Raw genomic sequence first — 21,131 nt, forward strand, 5'->3', positions numbered from 1 at the left:
AGTCTAAATCATACACTGAATAGAGTGAATTACATTAAAAAAGCTACATGTAAATACAAATGTGCAGGTTTTTTTGAAGCAGCATATAAGATTGGGGTCTGCAATTTTTTAAGCAAATGCTTTGTGTATATTGTCATATGTTATGACAATGTTGTATCACAGTACATTTGTGATTTGTACATTTATTCAAATATTTTCTCCATGATAACTTTGTTTTCCACCTTTATATAGCTCACCTAAGTGATGTTTCTTCATTTCTCACTGATGCCATGGAAACATTAGTGATTAGGCCCCAGACTGTGGAGGAAATAGCAGAAGACAATGTAAAATATTTAAACCTACATGAAAGAAAAGAAGGGGTAAGATACTATTTCATCATATCCAGAAAAACAGCTATCAAAAAATGTAATGCCTTTTTAGTATGAAAACTGATATTTAATATAACTAGTTTAGAACATGCAGTGGCCGTATAGGGTTAGCACAGTGTTTTGTATCCAGCAGTAGAATAAAGTGGGTGTCTAGGGGAAAATGTAAAATCAGAGTAGCATATCTGATGCTTTCCCACACTTCTAGCCTCCAACCAGAACATTTTTGAGTTTTATGTCGTTCCTGAGCCTATAGTAACACTTGGTGGATTTCTCTTCCACAATCTTACCTTGCTTCCTCTTGAAAGCAAATACATTTGACATGAAGAATATCTTCTGGTAAAGTGTAGATTGATTTCATGTTACATGAAGGACTCCCTCCTTTTATTTTTTCACCTCGTACACGCCATCTGTTAACTTTATACCATTTAAGTCTTACATTGGAAGAGATATGGACCAATCAGCCCCTGTTCTTCTTAGGTGGGTCCTGTATCAGCCATCTCTTTTCTAAATTGAGGAGTTTTACTTCACCTAATATTTCCTTATCCATAAGCCCACTCAGAACTGTGATCATCCTTGTTGCTCTTAAGTAAGTCTTTTCTAGTTTTGTAATAATCTTTTGCGGTGGGACGAACGGAATTTTGTACAATTTTTAAGATACAAACAAAACATTGATTTATATGATGAAATATCAGTATTATCTCTTTTATTCTCTTTTTGATCCTTGTGACTTCTAACATTTGATTTACTTTCTACTGCTCACGTTAAGCCGGCATTTTTGTAAAACTGGCTGTCGTAACCCCAAGCTATCAGTCCTGAGCTCCAGCTGTTACCTCAGAACTCAACTTGTACGTGTGAAATTTATTTTTTCACATAGATGTCACTTCATGGTTATCTACTTGAATTTTGTTTGTCACCAGTGTTGTCAGTCACTATTTCTTCTAAGTTCATTCTGCAGTTCTTCATAGGTGAACTGTTTTAATGCCTGGAATAACAGTATCATCGGTAAACTTTGTCATCTCACAGCTTACTCTCCATTTCCAACTCTTTTATAAACACCTTGAGCAGTTCAGCATGGTACCTACAGAACTCCATGGGTGACTTTTCCTATTGCAGGAACTGGTAATTTCCTCCTATCTCTGTTTTCTATTTTGTATCTCATTAATTATTTCTGCAAGGACCTTTGTTCTTATCTAAAGGTTACTAGATTTCGTTAAAAGCCTTTGGTGAGGGTTTGTTTTAAAAGCTTTTTGGAATCCAAATTGGAATATATAATTTTAATTTCCTTCATCCATACCCTTACTGATGCCTTTAAAGAACTCTGATTCTACAGAATTGTGGAATTCTACAAAAGCCCTATTAACTCCTCCCAACCAGACACTATTTATGCAGAAAAGAATTCAGTTGTAAATGAATGCATCTGAGTTTGGGTGTGTATGTGCACATCTGCAGTGTGTGTGCTGTTAATACACTCAGTAGAAGTCTGGTTCAGTTGCTCACAGATGCAGTTCTAGAGTCCCAGAGGTGTATATTCAACATCCACAGAAAACTGGCAGACCTAACAGAGAAGTTCTGGGAGGCCTCTACCTTTCCAGTTGCAACTGGAGGCCAGGCAAGTGCTCTAGGGCATCTCAAATGACCCTAGAGAGGGTTTGTGAGAAACTGAATCCAGTCCCGAGTGAATGCAATCAACTGTAGCCTAGAGCAATCCGTTTCGCCCTAAAGTAGATACCTTGTGGCTGATCCTCCTGAGCTGATTTCTTAGCTCCGTTAAGAGCTTACTGTAGTTGTTTATACATAGGTGTCTGCTGTTTTGGGGGTGTCCTGGCATGTCTGAGAGCTCCATACGAGAGCTGGCTGCTATGACACAGGACACGTGTAACACCCACTCTTTTGGGACGGTGGATATAAGGCAGATGGGATAGAGTAGGGGATCTCAAGTAATGATGGAAGCGTCTGTCATTAAATGACTGAGACCTTGGTTTCAACGATCCTCTTTGGTGATAATGGAGTTTTAGATGCCTACTTGATAAGCCCATGTACAGACATCTAGTTTTATCTTTATCTTTCATGTCATTTATCAAACAGTTTCACTGTTTGGCTGCTGACTCAGGAAGGACTGTGTTAGTTTGGGTATAAGTACATTTTGTAGCAACTCTTCGAGAATTGTTAGATGTTGAAGAGAGTTAATTCTCTATAACTTACTGAACAGTATCTCGCCTTAGCATTAGTGCCTGTTTTCACCTCTTAATTTTTAAAGGAAAACATACATAACAGGACATTTTGGTAAATGTGTAAAACTGTATGTGTTTATTTCAGTTTCTTCTGACTTACAGAGTTTAAAAGAGTTGTTTTTTTAAAAAAATTGGTTGATTTGGTATGTGGGAAAAAACCTGGATTTTTCCCCATTATCAGGTAAAAAAAAAAACCTGCTCTTTCATGTGAATAAAATTTCTGTTTATTTGAAGTGTCTCTATTCCTACTTTTTGTTGTTCTGTATTTTTGTGGGTTAACCCTGGTAGGCAGCTAAGTATTGCACAGCTGTTTGCTCACTTCCTCACTCACTTGAACAGCCTCCCCCACCCCTGATGGGACAGGAGAAGAGGAGGGGAAGCGTGAAAGCGAGAAACTTCATGGATTGATATCAAAGTAGTTCAATAAGTGAAGAAAGAGAGGAAGAAAATATAGAACATGGATTGACTGATACCCTGGCTGTTCCTGAAGAAAAGATGTCTAATCTACTGAAACCCCACTCTACCCCATTTTATTGCTAAGTGTGTCATTATGTGGCATGGAATATATCTACCTGGCTGTGTCCCCTTTCAACTTCATGCACACCCCCAATCTATTCACTGAGGATGGGCGGGGGGAAGCATTGATGCTGTGCAAACACTGTTCAGCAACAGGTGAAACATTAGTGTGCTGTCAGTATTGTTTTTGTCACAGATCCAAAACATAGCACCATATGAGCTGCTATGAAGAAAATTAAGTCCATCCCAGCCAGACCCAGCACACATACATACATATTTCCTTAATTCAGTTCTGCTGCTGTTCTTGATTCTGATTGTGGATTTCTGCAGTATATAAAGAGACACTTATATGTTTCATAGTAAACATTCACTTGTCAGGATCAAGATTTAGAACTTCTTTAAATACCTCAGATATTATTTTTTCTAGTGTTTTAATATTAAACAGTATTAAAAAAACAGCTGTATATAAGCATATAAGCTGTGCATACAGAGTTGATTCTAATGTATTTGTTTGTAGTTTGGGTAAACAGGATTTGCTGAATTTTTACATACACATATCTTTAATCTGTTTGAATTTAGATTTTCCTCCTGTTTCAAGAGGCTGAAGATAAAAACAAGCTTTTGCGAACTGTGGCTGGTGCAGGCTTGGACACTATCAGTAACCTAAAAGCTACATGGGATAAATTTGAATTAATGATGGAAAGCCATCAGCTTATGATTACAGAACAGGTAACAATGAAAGCTTAATACTTTACCTAAAAATTTTGAGATTATTTTGAATAGGTCTGGAGAAATATGTTTTCCTTAGATTAAATAGATTCCTAAGTGTTCTTAGTTCAGTGTTAACACCAATGATACTGAGTTGAGGGAGGTCCTTTAAAGGAAGAATACTTGAACTGTTTAGAGGGTAACTAGGTGAAACTTCAGTTGAACTGATGCTGAAATGAATGTTACATTATTGTACTTTTGTCTCAAACAATTTCTTGGTGAGAGATAGCTTAATGAATGCAGTGGTTAACTGAGGAAAACAGGGTAACAGTTAAAAAGTAGCATTTTTATTACTTTATCATATTTTTAGTATTGATGTTTGTTTTCTTTTCATAGAACTTTATTGAACTATGTGCAGTCCTGTAATTCCAGTCCATAGGCAAATTGCTGAACTAATTTGCAGTTCTACTGAAGATATCAGTATGCTACATAGATAAAACAATTTTTCTATGTGCCATAAGGTGCAGGCTAAATGAGTAGCATGTGCCAAATGAACAGGTCTTAAATACCAGCATATTTAAAAAACCCAAAGTGCCCCTTTTAAAAAAACAAAAGCAACAGAATAAAGATGAACTGTTTTTTAGGGTATTACACAAGAAGTTTTTTGAGTTTGATTTTGATCAAGTTGTAGTTACCAAGTTCTGATCAAGTTTTAAGTTGCTACTTTGATTTCGATCATAGTTGTAGTTACAAACCATTGAAAGGATTTAATTTTAAGTCTTACTTTACAGATTGAAATGATGAAGGGGAATGTGATTTCACGTATTAATATATATCTTCAAGACCTGGAAAAGTTTAAAGCTCGTTGGGATCAGCTAAAGCCAAGTGATGATGTCATTGAAACAGATGATCAAGATGTGCTTGAGAAAAGTGCTCAGATCATAAAGGAAAAAAAGAAAGAATTTGATGAACTTGAAACAGTGAAAGAAAAGCTCATGTATGTATGTTTATTTCCCTGTATACCCTTTTAATTAATGTATTGATCTTTTGCAGCAACAGTGTCTCAGAAAATGTTAACTATTTTTTATCACAACAGATAATACAAGAAATTTCATTTTATTCATATTATATGTTTTTCATGTCCTTTTTATTGATTTTACATAACATGAATTTCTATAGTGAAGTATTTCTATAATTTCTTGGAATGAAAAACTGCAGAAATCTCTTAGACTTTCATGTAAAGGGAGTCTGTACGCTAAGGGCTTGGCTTGATTCTCACTTCTGAAATTCTCACTAACAGAAGGTTTGAGAATACTTGTCCAAGAAGAGGGAGTTATTACTTCAATCCTCTTGTAACTTAAGAGGGCAAGAGCTGAGGTCTGCCATTTCTTGAGTAAGTGTTCCCTATGATGGACTGTTGTGCAAAAGAAAAGGATTTTTGCTCTGGGTGCCTATTTTCAGTTTATTGTAAACCTTGAGTGGACAAAATCTTCTGTTTAAATTCTTAGCTTGGCACTTAAATATGATAGTAAATAAAATCAACATATTCTTTCCACTAACAGGAAGAAACAATCAATTAAAAAATATTTTCTTTCACGTTTTGTTTTTGGGGGCATAAAGTGATGCACTTTTCTCATAAATGAGAAAGAAATGAAAGTTTATGGAAAATAGTTGTGAATATCGGAGGAGATTGCTGTGTAGGAGAGTTATTTGTCATATTCCTTTATTATTTCTATTCAAGAAGGATGCTATAAAGAAATAGCATTTGGCAGCAATGTTTTTTAATGAAATTAATGGCTTTTCTTAAAAAAATATAATTATTTCCATGTGATAACATCTTTTAAACCATAAAAGCATAATAATGTAATGTATAATACAGTGATCTTTTTATTCAGTGAAGAATGCCTTCATTTTAAATTGGAAGAGCCTGACTTCTCATTGTCTGAAGTTGTACGTCAGGATATTAAGAGTTGTGCAGAAGTCTGGGCATTGTATGAAGAGTTTCATCAAGGTTTTCAGGAAAAAGCCAAAGAAGACTGGATTACTTTTAGGTATGATTTTATTATTTTATTTTTCATCAACATATATGTGAGGTTGTAGTACTGTGTTATTGTGACCTTTTTATATTTGATTTTCATGTAGGAGTAAAACATACCTATTTGAAGAATTTTTGTTTAACTGGCATGACAAAATGAGGAAGATGGAAGAACATACTGTAATGACAGTAAAGTTGCAAAAAGAAGTGGACAAATATAAAGTAAGATGCTAGCTACAAAGAAGGGTAAAAAACAAAAAATATTTTGGTATTACTGGGTAATATACTTCATTCTGTAACTCATTGTTCAATTCTTGTAATAAAATCAGTTATGATTTAACAAAATATCTTCTGATACTGTTTTGAACATTTCACTACTGAGAACCTTTTAGTTCCTTACAGTGAACAGGAGGGTCATTACAGTTTACACAGACACACATTTAGCAAAGAATTTTCCTCAGAGTTATATTCCTAAATATTAAATGCAGCAATTGAAAAATACGTGCTGTAGTTTAAGAATGTAAATTTTTGTTTTGTTTGAATAGCATGTCGCTCTATGCTCAAACAGTACAATTTTCATAAAGACTAGATGGATTCACATATGCGTTTTTCCTATAGATGATAATCCCACTCCTAAAATATATTAGAGGAGAACATCTTTCTTCAGACCATTGGCTGGATCTCTTTCGTCTTCTGGGTCTTCCCCGAGGCACTACACTTGAGGGTTTGTTATTTGGAGATCTGCTAAAAGTGTCAGATGCCATTATAGAAAAAGCAATGGAACTTAAGGTATGAATAATTTAAAATAAAGGTACTATATTTTATTTTGTGGTGTATTTTTTGTAGTATGTTTTGTTCTGTATGCATTTTTATATTTTTATCACTATAGAAATAGAATTTATGTTATATTTTTGGATGGAAATTTTATTGCAAGCTCTGTAGTTTCAAGTTAAATCTATTTATGTTTTTAAATAGGATTTGAATTGTCGGGCCCAAGGTGAAGTCACAATCAGAGAAGCATTACGTGAGCTTGAACTCTGGGGAGTTGGAGCTGTCTTTACATTAACAGATTATGAAGACAGCCAGGGCAAGACACACAGGCTTATTAAAGACTGGAAGGACATAGTCAACCAAGTTGGAGATCATCGCTGTCTTCTACAGTCCCTCAAGGACTCTCCCTATTACAAAGGTTTTGAAGATAAAGTGTCCATCTGGGAGAAAAAGCTAGCTGAGTTGGATGAGTATCTGCAGAATTTAAACCAAATTCAGAGGAAATGGGTCTACTTGGAACCAATATTTGGTCGTGGAGCTCTGCCCAAAGAACAGGCTCGTTTTAACAGGGTTGATGAAGACTTTAGGTTAGTGTTATGGAATGCGACTTATTTTTTGTAATAGCTTTGAGCCATATAAGCTAGAACATTCTTCAGGGTGAAAATGTATGGAACAATTTAAATATGATGAAGGTCAGCAGCAGAAATTCAATAGACAGAGATATGTGGCAGTGACATATGTCTGAATAAAGGTGGTAATGTAGGTTTCATTTAATGGAGTACATGTGAATCACATGAAATGTCAAAGATCACAAGGCAGGCAAACACAAGATCAATCTTGTCAACAGAAGCTGAGGTGATGAAATTGTGTTTTCAAGAATCATTTCTTGTTGAAGACAAGCACTTTGTTCACTAAGAAGGTGGACAGATGGACTTTTGGGAGAATTAGATAGTTTATTTGTTTCAAACAAGTCAAGGAGATAAAAAAAGATGGGTTTTTTGAACTGTAGAAAGATGTACCATTATCTGTCTTAATTTCAGTTAAAATAACTTCTTTAAAGGAAATAAAAGTAAAGAATGGCATTGTCTTGGTTTTGGGTAGAGAAATTTTATCAAACAGTTGTTACAAAATTACATTGGAGAGACATTGATATAAATTCTGAAATGTTTCATCATTAATACTGAAAACTGAAAGTTGTATATCAGATATTTATATGACTTCCCTGTCCTTTAATTTTTATTTACGTAACTACTTGTATATCATACTCAGATTACAATTGTAATTTTTTTTAATGAATTATTCCATATTTTTTCTGTCAAGATCCATTATGTTGGATATCAAGAGTGACAATAGGATAACATCACTGAATGCCCGGACAGGAATAAGAAGTACCTTAACTACTATACTTGACCAGCTTCAGAGATGTCAGAGATCTTTGAATGAGTTTTTGGAGGTACAGTTGACATTAATATAGTTTTCTAAAAAGAAAGGAAGTAAGTTTGAATTTAAATCAACAAAACTGATTATTTTTTTTTTTTTATATAGGAAAAACGCTCAGCATTTCCAAGATTTTATTTCATTGGAGATGATGACTTACTAGAAATTTTAGGACAGTCGACAAATCCTATGGTTATCCAGTCTCATCTGAAGAAGCTTTTTGCTGGTAATGTATTAATCTTCATTTGTGAAATGTACTTATTGAGAAATTGGGTTCTTCAAAGCTAAGTAATATGTTGCAGACTTTTTTTCTTTCCACTACTAGACACTAAAGAATTAATGTTTGAGTTTAACAATATGTAACTTCATTGACATTTTCTGATTAAAAGGTATTAATAGCGTGAACTTTGATGAAGAATTTAAATACATAGTTGCCATGAAGTCTGTAGAAGGAGAAACTGTGCCACTTAGAAATAAAGTTCTTCTGTCAAATGATGTAGAGGTAAGAAAATCACATCCACGTATGTTCAAGTATCTTTGAGAAATTATTTTGTACTGTAACTTTAGAGGTTTTCTCATCTCTTTGTCAGGTGTGGCTAAACAGTTTGGCTTTGGAGATGAAGGAGACCCTGAAAAAAATGTTAATTGACTGTGTTGATGCTGGAAAAAAATCACAAGGTTCAATTGATCCATCACTCTTTCCTTCCCAGGTAGTAGTCGATCCAGTAATGTCACTGTGTAGTCCTAGATTTAACAAATAAGTTATTATTTGAAGTCTCATAAAGAAGTATACCTATGGATTTGGAAGAAAATAACCCAAACAAATCCATTTTATTCGTTTATAGTATAGAGAAATTCTTAAAAATAGGTGTTCTTATAATTGTTTTGTAAACATTTTAAATATTCAAGTCTTTTACATGGCACCTGACTTAACATTCATCTATTTATTGAATTTTATATAAATCTTGATCTTAGTGAATGTTACATGCAGGGCTGCTAAGACTTAGTAACATAAAAAAGCCCTTTTTGAATCTGATTAAAATATAGTTTCTAAAGTTTAGCTGTATGAGCAGAAATAGTCATGAACATGAAATTCTTTTACGCAATTTTGACCAGTAGCACAGAGAATCACACAGAATCACAAAATGAATGGTTGTGGTGGGAGGAGACCTCTAGGGGTCATCTAGTCCAACACCCCTGCTCAAGCAGGTCTGCCTGTAGCTGGTTCTCCTAGGGCCATGTCTGGACAGCTTTTGAATCTTGCCAGGAGTGGAGACTCCACCGCCTCCCTGGGCAGCCTGTTCCAGTGCTCGGTCGCTCTCACAGTACAAAAGTGTTTCCTGATGTTCAGACAGAGCCTCCTTTGTTTCAGTTTATGCCCTTTGCCTCTTGTCCTGGGCACCTCCAAAAAGAGCCTGGCTCTGTCTTCCTAGCACCATCTCTTCAGAGTTTTGTAGAAACTGATAAGATGCCCTCCTGGGCCTTCTCTAGGCTGAACAGTCCCAGCTCTCTTAGCCTGTTCTCACAGGAGAGATGCTTCAGTCCCTTAATCAGCTTTGTGAGCCTTCGCGGGACTGTGTCCAGTAAAACACGTGTCCTCGTTGGCTCCTCTGTCACTTGGAAGAGCAAGTTGTCATACACGGACTCCAGGAACATCCTGGATTGCTTATGTCCTGCTGTGTTGCCCTTCCAGATATTATTGGAGTGGTGGAAGTCCCCTGTGGGGACCCAGGACGCGGTGAATGTGAGGCTGCTCCTATCTGTCAAGAGGGCCTGATCCACTCGTTCTTCTTAGTCAGATGGCCCGAAAGAGGCACCCACTATAATGGCACCTTGACCTGTCCTCTCTTTAATCCTAACCTGTAAGCTCTCAGCTGGCTCCTTATCCATCCCCAGGCAGAGCTCCATGCACTCCAGCTGCTCTTCTATGTAAAGTGCAACTCCCCCTCCTCATCTTCCCTGCCTGTTCTTCCTAACATGCCTGTATCTCCCCACAGCAGCACTGCAGTCACGGGAGCCACCCCAGCTGCACACAGATCTCCAATTCATTATGTTTATTACCCGTAGTGCTTGCACTAGTGTACAGGCACTTCAGAGAGGCACCCCAGCATGCTGAGTTTCTGGAGAGGGTCTGGGGAATTTGTCCATAGTGGTGCCTTGCAGGCGCTTCCTTGCTGCTGTGCCAGTGCTGGAGGTGACCCTGCTTAAGCACCATGTTGTTGTTTTTTGTGATCCCTTCCTGTCGCATCACCTCGTGCCCTTTGCTCGGTGATCCTGTCACTCCCACACAGGACTGTGGGTTACTCTTTCCTTCCACCAGTGTAGTTACTGTTACAAATCTTCAGACTGGCATAATTGGTGGAATTTTTTTGTTACTGATCTTTGCAGTTCCAAGTTTGACTAAACCTTCAGAGCTTAGACAGGGCTTTTCTAGTGAACGTAAAGTAATTAGAACATAAGTGGACTGTTAGAAACCTGAATGCAAAATACTGTATTAGCAGATCAGTGACGCAAAAAGGCAGAGGTTTTCCTGAGCCTGTTGAGTATGGACTCAGGAAGCCTACAGTATGGTAGTTTTCATCTGACATATCATTTAATGGGAAAAGGTGCTTTAAAAGTTTTGCTATGATATGCTGTAGAACAACTAAAGCGTTTGCTGTATTACATTGCAAGTTTTTGCGAAATTTTGTCAGATTTTAAGGTGGCTACATTTGTTCGTAAACGCATAGCAAATATGTGGCTTTGTATAAAAAAGATACAGTAATATATTTTAAATATCAAACATAATAAGAAATTACAAATTAATTGAAAACCTTCTTTTCTTTATGTCTTCTGTATTTATAAAATGTAATTTGAACTTTTTCTTCTAAAGATTCTTTCCTTAGCAGAACAAATTAAGTTCACTGAAGATGTTGAAAGTGCTATCAAAGACCATAATCTGCAACAATTAGAGTTAGAACTCATGGCTAAACTGGAACATTATACTAGTATTGATAGTAGTATGGAAGATTCTGGGAGTACAGGTATAAAAATTATAATTAATATGTAATTCTTCATAATGACTATGTAGTCGTGTAGTATCAAACCCTGTTTAAACAGGATATTATCTAAATCTGTCTCGATTTGAGTTCATGAAGTTGAGTTACATAATGTTACCCACCTATTACTGCCAAGATTAGTGTATTTACTATTTCAGATTGTACAATGGATTTTTATTTAATTAAAAATTGTCTTGGAGCACTTATATATTTTAAAACATATTTAATTATTTTTTAATATCTTCTAATATTTTTTGGTTTATTTATTTGCTAATAACTGGTCCTGAGCTACTGAACTGTGCACTAGTGTTATGTTTCACAGGAAATGGCCAAACAGCTGTTGAGGTACATTATGTCATGCCTATATTCTGTAGGTGATTCTTTTTCTATCTTAGATGTATACATCTGCAGTTGAACTAGTAATTCTTGAGTACTTCTGTAGCAAAACCAATAAACTAGTTAGTCTCAAGACATGATTGTTCTGAATCTTACGTAGTCCAGCTGGGTCAGAATAGTTATGCCTTTGAGTGCTTATTCCTCTGTTTTGACCAGAAGGGGGGCTCTGAATTGACTACCTAAGATGTGAAATTCTATAGTGTAGGTTAGGTGAGATGGCCCTTACCCTATGTGTATAAAAAGACTCAATTTGACATGTAGTTGACAATCTCCTACCACATTTATATAGCTGCTTACTGTATTAAATTCTAGTTTAGAATTTATGAACTGTTAACATCTGATATATTAATTAGGAATAAGTTTCGTATCACCTACCTTCAGCAGTCTGTAAGTGTTGTTCTTTATCAAAGCTCCCTTTCTGTGCTCTTTATGTAGCCATTGGAGAAATGTCATCAGATATAGAAAAGTGTTCATTCCACAGTAACTTTTTCATTTGGGTAATAAGTGTAATTTTTGAAGGGAGTTGCCTGATTATCCCCACTTGCTTTGGTTTAATTCCCATCGTGGAATGGTATACTATAGCACATAAACTGGATTTCTTTCAAATTGAACTAGATTAAACAATATGTTCTCAGAGTACACCTAATGCACTCAATCTGCTAATGAACATTAATTGCACATCGCCCTAATTAGTCTTGAGTAAAATTTCCAGAGAGCGCATAGTATGTTTTTCAGATCCTTAGCAGATCAATTAACAGATTGTCCTGCACTAAGTACTGAAGTGGACATAGCTGTAAATACTCCTGGAATAAAATGCTTTCCAGAAAAACCTCTATCTCTCTGTTGACTGTAGAGGCAGACAAAATCAGTTCTAATGGACTGAATTTACATATGATTCACATTCTCTGTCAGGATCTCATTTTATGCTGCTTGCTTTAGATAATAAATATTTCTATACTTAATTGAAATGTGATCTGAATAAAGTCTGCTGGTAATAGAAAGCAGCACAATGAACTTGAAAATGGGTAATGTACCTTACTACACTGTTGTGTTTTGTTTTTTGTGGTTTTTTTGGGGTGTGTGTGTGGTTATTTGCAGAATCAGGAATCCTTGAGCTCAAGCTTAAAGCTTTGATTCTTGATATCATTCATAACATTGACGTGGTGAAGCAACTGAATCAAGCTCAGGTTCACAATGCTGAAGACTGGGCTTGGAAGAAGCAGCTGAGATTTTATATGAAAGACCAAAAATGTTACATTCAGATGGTAGATGCTGAACTCCAGTATACATACGAATATCAGGTGCGGTATCTTTAATTTCTACATGGTGGCTTTCATAAATGTGTCAAACACTTTGCCATTTCATACATGATGCTGGTTGCCTCCCAACTGTTACCATTTTTTTCAAGTTTCTTGTGTCCTTAGAATGCTGTTTCACAGAAAATGCTAAAAGTTAGGGTAGTTGTTTTCATTCTTGTGATATTGATGGGGTAAATATAAGTTAGATGGAAAGCAGTAACATCACATAAATATTTTCTACTTTTTTATATGAGAGTGCAGTTTCATCTATGTTGTCCCCTTTTCTGTAATTTAAAAAAAAATTGCACAATGCTTTGAAACTTGATTATAAAATCAGGAAAACTTCATAGCTGTAAACAAATGCGTAGACTTAATAAGACAGTAATCTTGACCATTGTGTTATATTTTCAAGTTAATGACTTCTGAATGAAATTAATGAAATTACATCATCAATGATTTCTGTCTACCAATCAATATACTTTTTTTTTGTTTCTGCAGGGTAATTCCCCTAAACTTGTTTATACACCTTTGACAGATAAGTGTTACCTAACTCTTACTCAGGCTATGAAGATGGGCCTTGGAGGAAATCCCTATGGTCCAGCTGGAACTGGAAAGACAGAATCAGTAAAGGCCTTGGGTGGACTTCTTGGAAGACAAGTATTAGTCTTTAATTGTGATGAGGTGAATGTTTCTGTATAATTCAGGAATTGGATGTCTATGCTCACATATCATAAAACAATTTTATATTCTGGAAACACTTTTGATAATTTGTCAATTTCCGTTAGAATTTGTGGCTCTTTCCAATGGCATGTTTTTTAATAGATGGGAAGGCAGTCTTTTATTATTTTCTTATTTTGATAGTATTCTTTTTAACTTTAAGGGCATTGATGTGCAGTCGATGGGGCGCATATTTGTGGGCCTAGTGAAGTGTGGTGCCTGGGGCTGTTTTGATGAATTCAATAGACTTGAGGAAGCTGTATTGTCTGCAGTATCCATGCAGATTCAGACAATTCAACATGCATTGAAGAAACATAGTCCTGTATGTGAGATGCTTGGCAAAAAGGTACAGCAAAACTTACTTTTTTTTTTCCTATAAAATACTCCATAAATGACAGCGTCAAGCTTAAAAACTTGACTACTGTAACTAAACATAGTCTACCCCACTTTTCTCAATACTGCTTCATATGACAATATACTATAACAATGCACTTCTAATGCTAGGTTGAAATGGATCATAATTCTGGAATTTTTATCACTCTGAATCCTGCTGGAAAAGGTTATGGAGGAAGACAAAAGCTTCCTGATAACCTCAAACAACTTTTCAGGCCAGTTGCTATGACTCATCCAGACAACGAACTTATTGCAGAAGTGATTTTGTATTCAGAAGGCTTTAAGGATGCCAAAATACTTGGTAGAAAATTAGTGGCTATTTTCAGTCTGGCAAGGTGAGCTTGCTTATTTTTTTTTGTCCCCCTTGTCATGTTACCTTTGTAATTCTCTCCCCTCCTGCTTTTATTTCAGCATTGATCTTTTTATTTATCTCACTGCCATCTTGTTTCTTCTCCGTCTAGTCCATGCCAAAGCGTGACTGTAGGGATACAATTTATGCATACTTTTTGTTATTTTTCTGTAATATTTTATGATTTGGGTATTGCAGAAAGCTATGTGTCGGAAACAAAACTAGACATGAAACTGCCGGTACGCAGTCATCTAAAATTTTACATTCAATACAGCTCTTAAATCTCTGTAGATACTAATTTAAATTATAAAATAAAAATATTGGAATATATTGGGAGGTTCAGGTGTGAAAATACCTGGAATGCAGTTATAATCTCAAGGTGCCAAAGTATTGCCCCCCATCACACTTACTAAATATGAATGTGAGTATATGAATACTCACAAGGATTGTGTTGAATTTAGACTCAAACGGCTTTTTGGTTATAAGTATGCATATTAGGGAGAACAGAGTTCAGAGGTTGTAATCAATGCTGTTAGGGACAATAATAAATACATTGCCTATTGAATATACTCCCTCTGAAAATTTCAGAGTGTCATTGCTTATATCTTTCAAATGAATTTCAGATGGTGCTACTCACCAGTTTCTCTTTTGCCCAAAACTATATTATGAGTGTATTCATTCACCAAACAAAAACTTCAGGTGCTGTTGCCTAAAGCTTATTACAGTATTGCTGTTTTTAATTTAGGGAGCTTCTGACACCACAGCAGCACTATGATTGGGGTTTACGAGCGTTGAAGACTGTTTTGAGAGGCTGTGGCAGTCTTCTTCATCAGCTGAAGAAAAGTGAAGCAAAGCAAGAAAGTAAGGTTAACCATGCTAAACTTCTGATTGTTTAGCATATCGTACAGGTATCATTCATTACAGCTTTCTTGTTCGCTGGAATTTCAAGAAGCTATGGCTTGTATCTGGAGGCAATTTAGAAAATAAAAAAGTACCTGTGAAAGTCCTCTTTTATTAGGAGATCACAAAAGACTGTTGTCATATTCTAGATTGAGCTTTTATATGACAAGAATATAGATATAGGACTTTATTTTGGGTTGGGTTTGAGGGGTTCTCAAAGATTCTTTGTTTTCACTTGGCTTCGGGCAGGAAAGTTGATCCTTTGATGCTGTCATTATTCATGAGAGATCAGATCATTTTGATTCTATTTGAGGTTTGCTAGAATTGTCACATGGCATTCGATTCAGATTGGTAGACAGAGACAAATATGAGGACAGGTAGAAATGATAGAAAGGTATTGGACTAGACTGGGTCACTATTTTTTTCAAGATTTTTGAAATTGCTTAGATGGTAAACGAGTAGGAATTAAAAGTGTGGGATGAATGAGCGTTTTACATCTTTAGGATACTGCTGCTTCTTGTTCACTTAAATAGCATATATCTGAAAGTTTTTAGAGACAGGCTTGGTTTACAAATCTTGGCATAACAACTTTAAAGAATTTGTTAGTGACTTGAGTTTGGATTTGCCAAAGAAGGATTACCAGTGCTGTGTTTTAGGGCACTTTAGTATCACTGTTTCTTGCTATGCCATTTTAGCTTCATATTTAGATATGTGAAATTTGCTGAAATTTGTGTGGTCTGGTTTAAAATATATTTTTCAATAACCCTATGAAAGGCATGGTGGATGGATTTACCTATGTTTTAAACCCATTTTTTCTTTGTGTGTGTGATGTTTTTTGTTGTTTTTTTTTTAAATCTCTTAGCTTGGGAAGTTCAAGATATTCCCAACAAATATGGTTTCCTGTTTTGTTACGTTTGCCTGGATTTTATTTTGCTTGTCTTGAATCAAAATCCTTTGGTGTATTGGCTGTGTTCTTAAATGTTGCTTAAACTGTATATTGCTTCTTTTAGTAAAGCAGTTCAACCATTCTAAATCAGGTTCCTCAATGTCAATGTATTTCCTCTTAATCATTTATCATGGTGTTTAAAAAATTTGTCTGTAGAAGCATTTGCATTTAAGACATTGTTCAGGACTAAAATCCTTGAACTTTTTCCAAATTTCCCTGTGCCTTTCCCATCATGAGCATCTTTATTTTTCTGGCAGAGTAAGGCTTTCTAGTGGCTGTTTTCATTCTGGTCCCAAAACACTTACATTTCCGTGGTAATTCAGATTCAAGAGGAGTTGTGGGGTGTTGACTTCTGGAATATTCTTAGCTAATTAGGATGCACTTGAGATGGGACTTCAACTCCGCCTCTGACAGTTAAGGTCTAGAATCCGGGTCCTTAATTTCTTTTATGAGTGCCTTTAACAAGTAAGATATTGTGCACTGCTACTCTTCAGCCCACTTTAATGTATAGGTTATTATGCACTATCTGGCCAGCATCATAACCATCTCATATCTGTATAGAATGCATTTGTAAGCATAAGCGATACTTATAGTAAGGCACTCGTCTAGCTTCCAAGTAGAGCAGTACATGAACTAGAATATAGTCTGCTCCCTGATTCCACCTTCAATGTCTTAGCAGTATGGGCTCAAGTGCTGATACATTCCATGGAAAAAAAATCCCATCAAACGGCTTAAAATTGATCTGACTTCTTTGCTTTTATTTCCAGTTAATGAAAGTCACATGGTGGTTCAAGCTTTGCGGCTTAATACCATGTCAAAGCTTACCTTTGCGGACTGCGCCCGTTTTGATGCACTGGTTAAAGATGTATTTCCTGGCATTGACTTTAAAGATGTAGAGTATGCTGAGTTATCTACAGCTTTACAACAAGTCTTTGAAGAAGCAAACTTGGAAATTATAAGCACCCAGGTAAACATCAACTACAGCAACAAAAGATATATGAGTTAGTCTGATTTAGACCTGATTAATATTGCATTCATTTGACTCATTTCAGTTTACTTTTGAAACAAATCTTTTATAAAAAAGCGAAAATAACTGATAGTTAGATTCTAATTGCATGTATATAAAAAACAGATGTGTGTGTTTGAAGAATGGTAGATCAGTTGTATAACTGAAAGAAAAATAGTGCAAGGAAAATTAAGATGTGAACATGTGACACAGTTTCGTTCAAGCCAGGTACAAACACCAATGAATGTTTTGGACAGTGAAAGAATTAAACATGTGAAAACTTGTTTTTATCAGTCAGTTTTGTCTCTCATATTTATTTAATGCAGAGCTGGATAAACTTTTGTGACTAAATTTTCATTAATTTCTCATTAAAAATGTGCTTAAAGGGGGCTAATATTTTTGTATCAGTAATTTAGTGAAAGGCTTCTAACATGCAAAATTAAATTTCTTGATATTCTTTAGTATCATAACTTTAATGACTTAAGCAAATATCTAGTGTAGTGTTTAAAAAAATAAAACTCTAGAAACAAAATGACTGCATGTAAAGTAAATTGGAAAAACATTAAAAAACCATGATTGATTTTTTTTAGCTTTGCAACTTCACATAGCCATTATCTCTTTTATTATCTAGATCAAGAAGGCTTTGGAATTATATGAACAATTACGTCAAAGAATGGGTGTAGTTATTGTAGGTCCAAGTGGTGGAGGTAAATCAACGCTCTGGCGGATGTTAAAGACAGCACTTGGTAAAACTGGGAAAGTAGTGAAACAGTATACTATGAATCCTAAAGCTATGCCTCGACATCAGTTACTAGGCCATATTGACATGGATACCAGAGAATGGTCTGATGGTGTGCTTACAAATAGTGCTCGACAGGTGGTACGAGAGCCTCGAGGTATGTCTGTGAGGGAGTTATACATCATTATGCTTAAATTACTGAAATTGTTGATTTTGAGATACATTTTTATATTATGTTATTGTTTGTGGACAGCATAAGGTAAGAAAAACTTTTGGTGACAATCATAGTCAAGAACACTGATATATACATTCCAAATTTTATGATAAGAAAGCAAAAAGAGCAGCAGGTAAAGCATGTAAGGAATATCTTCATAGAACTTACGTTTAAGTTATAATGAAGGAAGAGTATTAACTAGTGTTAAAATAGCAAGAGACGATATTCTCAGTGTTTTTCTAGGATTTGATATTTTATTTTTGTGTCTGGAAATAGACGTTACTTCATGGATAATTTGTGATGGTGATATTGATCCTGAATGGATTGAATCTTTGAATTCCGTTTTGGATGACAACAGATTGTTGACTATGCCCAGTGGAGAAAGAATTCAATTTGGCTCAAATGTCAACTTTATATTTGAAACTCATGACCTTAGCTGTGCCTCTCCTGCTACAATATCTCGAATGGGAATGATCTTTCTGAGGTAAGTCACAGGAGTATTATGTACTTTTAAAGTAAGCAAATGTACTTACTTTTCTTGAAAGGTAGTCTGAAGTAGATGGAGCAATTTAATTACTTGCTTACACTTAGAAAACAAATCACTAGGGAAGTTTGCTTTAGGTTGCATGTCCCTTCTGCTCTGTCATATTATAATCTTTTGGCTAATATATATCAGATTTTTTGAAAAAGACATGGTGGATTCTTTGTCTGTGTTTGACCCTTAGAGAGCCCAAATATTGGTTAGAAATTCTTGCTAAAGTATTTTCCTGAACTTTTCCTGGAATTTTGTTGTTCCTTTGAACCTGTCTATGTGCAGATGTGGATGCCTTGTATTTGTCTGAATCTTGTTTTGTTTTGACTTAGTGATGAAGATACAGATCTTAATTCTCTGATAAAATCTTGGCTAAGAAGTCAGCCTGAAAAATGCAGATACAACCTTGAAAATTGGATTGGGGACTATTTTGAAAAGGCTTTAAACTGGGTTGTGAAGAAGGTTAGTAACTGAATATTTAATCAAATTTCAGCTTTGTTAGCAATGATCCATTTTTCTAGTGTAACACTGAAGAGATTATTAATATTTTTAAATTTTAAGTAAAAAAAACCCAAACAACAAACCTCAGTGCTTTTTTGATAGCTGTTTTCTTAATAAGATTAATACTGGAACTATTCTAATCAATTTCCGAAACCTGATTGCTGTACTGAAATTTTTGAAACATTTAATAGAGTTTTAACTAATTAACTGCATATATTTCTATGAAACTTGAGATCTGTCTCTAATGTTCCATACCAGACATTTTTCTATATGTTTTCAAAGATCTGAAAGGTACAAATGTCTAAACTAAAAAATGGAAAAGTAAAGAAATTGTTTTTCTAGATATAAGTTATTGTCTATAACAAAAAAACCCCAAACAACCAACCCTAAAATTTGAAAAGATGCACAATGTAGACTGAAGCTTGTAAAAGGTTGGGGAGAAATGTAATGCTAGAAACCTAAAAAGATTGGTAAAGGCATATCTAAAAAAGTAGTCTGATTGTTCAGAATGCTAAATATTAATGGCTTCCACTAATCTGTCCTGGATTTAATATATAACTTTAGCTCTTTAGGTTTCTACTCAAAACCTTAACTGAAAGATGTTTTAATAGACAAAAGGTAATGTGTAATTACAATATTAAAAAAGCATAGTCCAAAACCTTATACATTATCTGAATTCTGTGATTCTGGGGTCTACATCAAGATAATTGTTCTGCATGTGCTAGATTTTCTTAAGGATTCTACATGTTTCCCTACCTCCACTTCTGCTTCTGGAGTTGCATTTGCATTGAACAAATGGCTTGTGATGCACAAAACATTATTTAGGAGACATCCCCACTGCTGTGGCTAGTGAGCTAGTGTTTGGGAGACTTGCATTACTTCCCCTTGGGGAACGTATATGGTCGTGTTGTGTTTTTAATATTATTTCCTCTCTTGGTTCTTTCACCCATGGAGATTTTTAGACTTTTAAAAGTATCTTCAAGGAGATGCAGAGGAAAAACCATGACACTGATCCTGAGACTGCAAATCCCCTTTGGTGCTGAAGGGCAAAATCCATAAAGAATCCATACAGGAGAGGGGTTTTCAGTATACAGTTATGTTGATTGCTTATAGATTCTGAAAATCTGTAAGGAAAGTTCTGATTGCTTATCCTAAAATGCATCAATACTTGGTCTGGAATTAAAACTTCCAAATCAATGCTTAAAAATAATTGCTTGTTAAGTGAATTTTGTAGAACAACTTCAGTGCTGAGATCTTTAATTGTTTGTGGAAGTGTCAAAGAGCAATGAGTGATAGGCTGCTAGCAATAAATCACATTTATTTTTAGGAATATATTTACATCTACTACAACTTACAACTTGCAATTTACAGAATGACTTTGTGGTAGAAACAAGTTTAGTTGGAACTGTGATGAATGGACTGTCTCATCTTCATGGGTGTACAGATCGTGGAGAGTTTATTATTAACTTGTTACGTGGTCTTGGTGGCAATCTCAACATGAAATCACGACAAGAATTTGCAAAAGAGGTAATAATCTTTTTCAGCAAGTTTTTTAATAACTTCTCAATATATGTAATAGGAGTAGTGATTTTCTGTCTTCTAACCAATGCAGATTTACAGTAATGGAATATCTGTGCTCTAATTTATTTGCAATCTGTGTTGTCTGTAGGGAAATAGCTGAGAAGTAGAGGAATGTTTCTTATTTCAGTGATAGGCTGCTAAGTGCATCCAGCCCAGACAGAAATCCTTTGGTGATGCACCAAGAGATATGGAATGGCCTCTGTCCACACTCTTTTATGCAAGGACCCACTATAGCAGTTTCTGAGTCTGTATATGTAATACAGATTTATTTTGTGTGTTTTTTCCTCTTCAGAATGCTTGAAATAGTAATTTGAGGGCTTTGTTGCACCTCGTCAGGGAGGTGTTCTTAAAGCATTATTTTGAAGTTAGGTATTGTATGCACTGGGATGTGGTTCTATCTTTGTGTAGATACTTGAGGGCATAAGGACTAGGGGTTAGTGTTGGAAAACTGTGGT

At 35.3% G+C, this 21,131-nt stretch overlaps 1 protein-coding gene across 1 annotated transcript in view; it reads left to right on the plus strand.

Moving 5' to 3' along the window:
* The window catches only part of DYNC2H1 (dynein cytoplasmic 2 heavy chain 1), a 176,376-nt gene that overhangs the window by 20,447 nt on the left and 134,798 nt on the right, over positions 1 to 21,131 (plus strand). Inside the window, exons 20-41 of the mRNA XM_080376468.1 lie at positions 232 to 359; positions 3,695 to 3,844; positions 4,615 to 4,820; positions 5,719 to 5,874; positions 5,966 to 6,080; positions 6,477 to 6,647; positions 6,834 to 7,216; positions 7,950 to 8,082; positions 8,175 to 8,292; positions 8,456 to 8,568; positions 8,657 to 8,776; positions 10,939 to 11,089; positions 12,599 to 12,801; positions 13,297 to 13,479; positions 13,679 to 13,861; positions 14,020 to 14,243; positions 15,003 to 15,118; positions 16,871 to 17,070; positions 17,741 to 18,005; positions 18,339 to 18,546; positions 18,927 to 19,056; positions 20,467 to 20,622. Coding sequence (XP_080232594.1) covers positions 232 to 359; positions 3,695 to 3,844; positions 4,615 to 4,820; positions 5,719 to 5,874; positions 5,966 to 6,080; positions 6,477 to 6,647; positions 6,834 to 7,216; positions 7,950 to 8,082; positions 8,175 to 8,292; positions 8,456 to 8,568; positions 8,657 to 8,776; positions 10,939 to 11,089; positions 12,599 to 12,801; positions 13,297 to 13,479; positions 13,679 to 13,861; positions 14,020 to 14,243; positions 15,003 to 15,118; positions 16,871 to 17,070; positions 17,741 to 18,005; positions 18,339 to 18,546; positions 18,927 to 19,056; positions 20,467 to 20,622 — 3,812 coding nt within the window. The remainder of the gene's footprint in view (positions 1 to 231; positions 360 to 3,694; positions 3,845 to 4,614; positions 4,821 to 5,718; positions 5,875 to 5,965; positions 6,081 to 6,476; positions 6,648 to 6,833; positions 7,217 to 7,949; positions 8,083 to 8,174; positions 8,293 to 8,455; positions 8,569 to 8,656; positions 8,777 to 10,938; positions 11,090 to 12,598; positions 12,802 to 13,296; positions 13,480 to 13,678; positions 13,862 to 14,019; positions 14,244 to 15,002; positions 15,119 to 16,870; positions 17,071 to 17,740; positions 18,006 to 18,338; positions 18,547 to 18,926; positions 19,057 to 20,466; positions 20,623 to 21,131) is intronic.

Source organism: Falco punctatus (genome assembly GCF_963210335.1).
Source record: "Falco punctatus genome assembly, chromosome: 2".
Lineage (NCBI taxonomy): Eukaryota > Metazoa > Chordata > Aves > Falconiformes > Falconidae > Falco > Falco punctatus.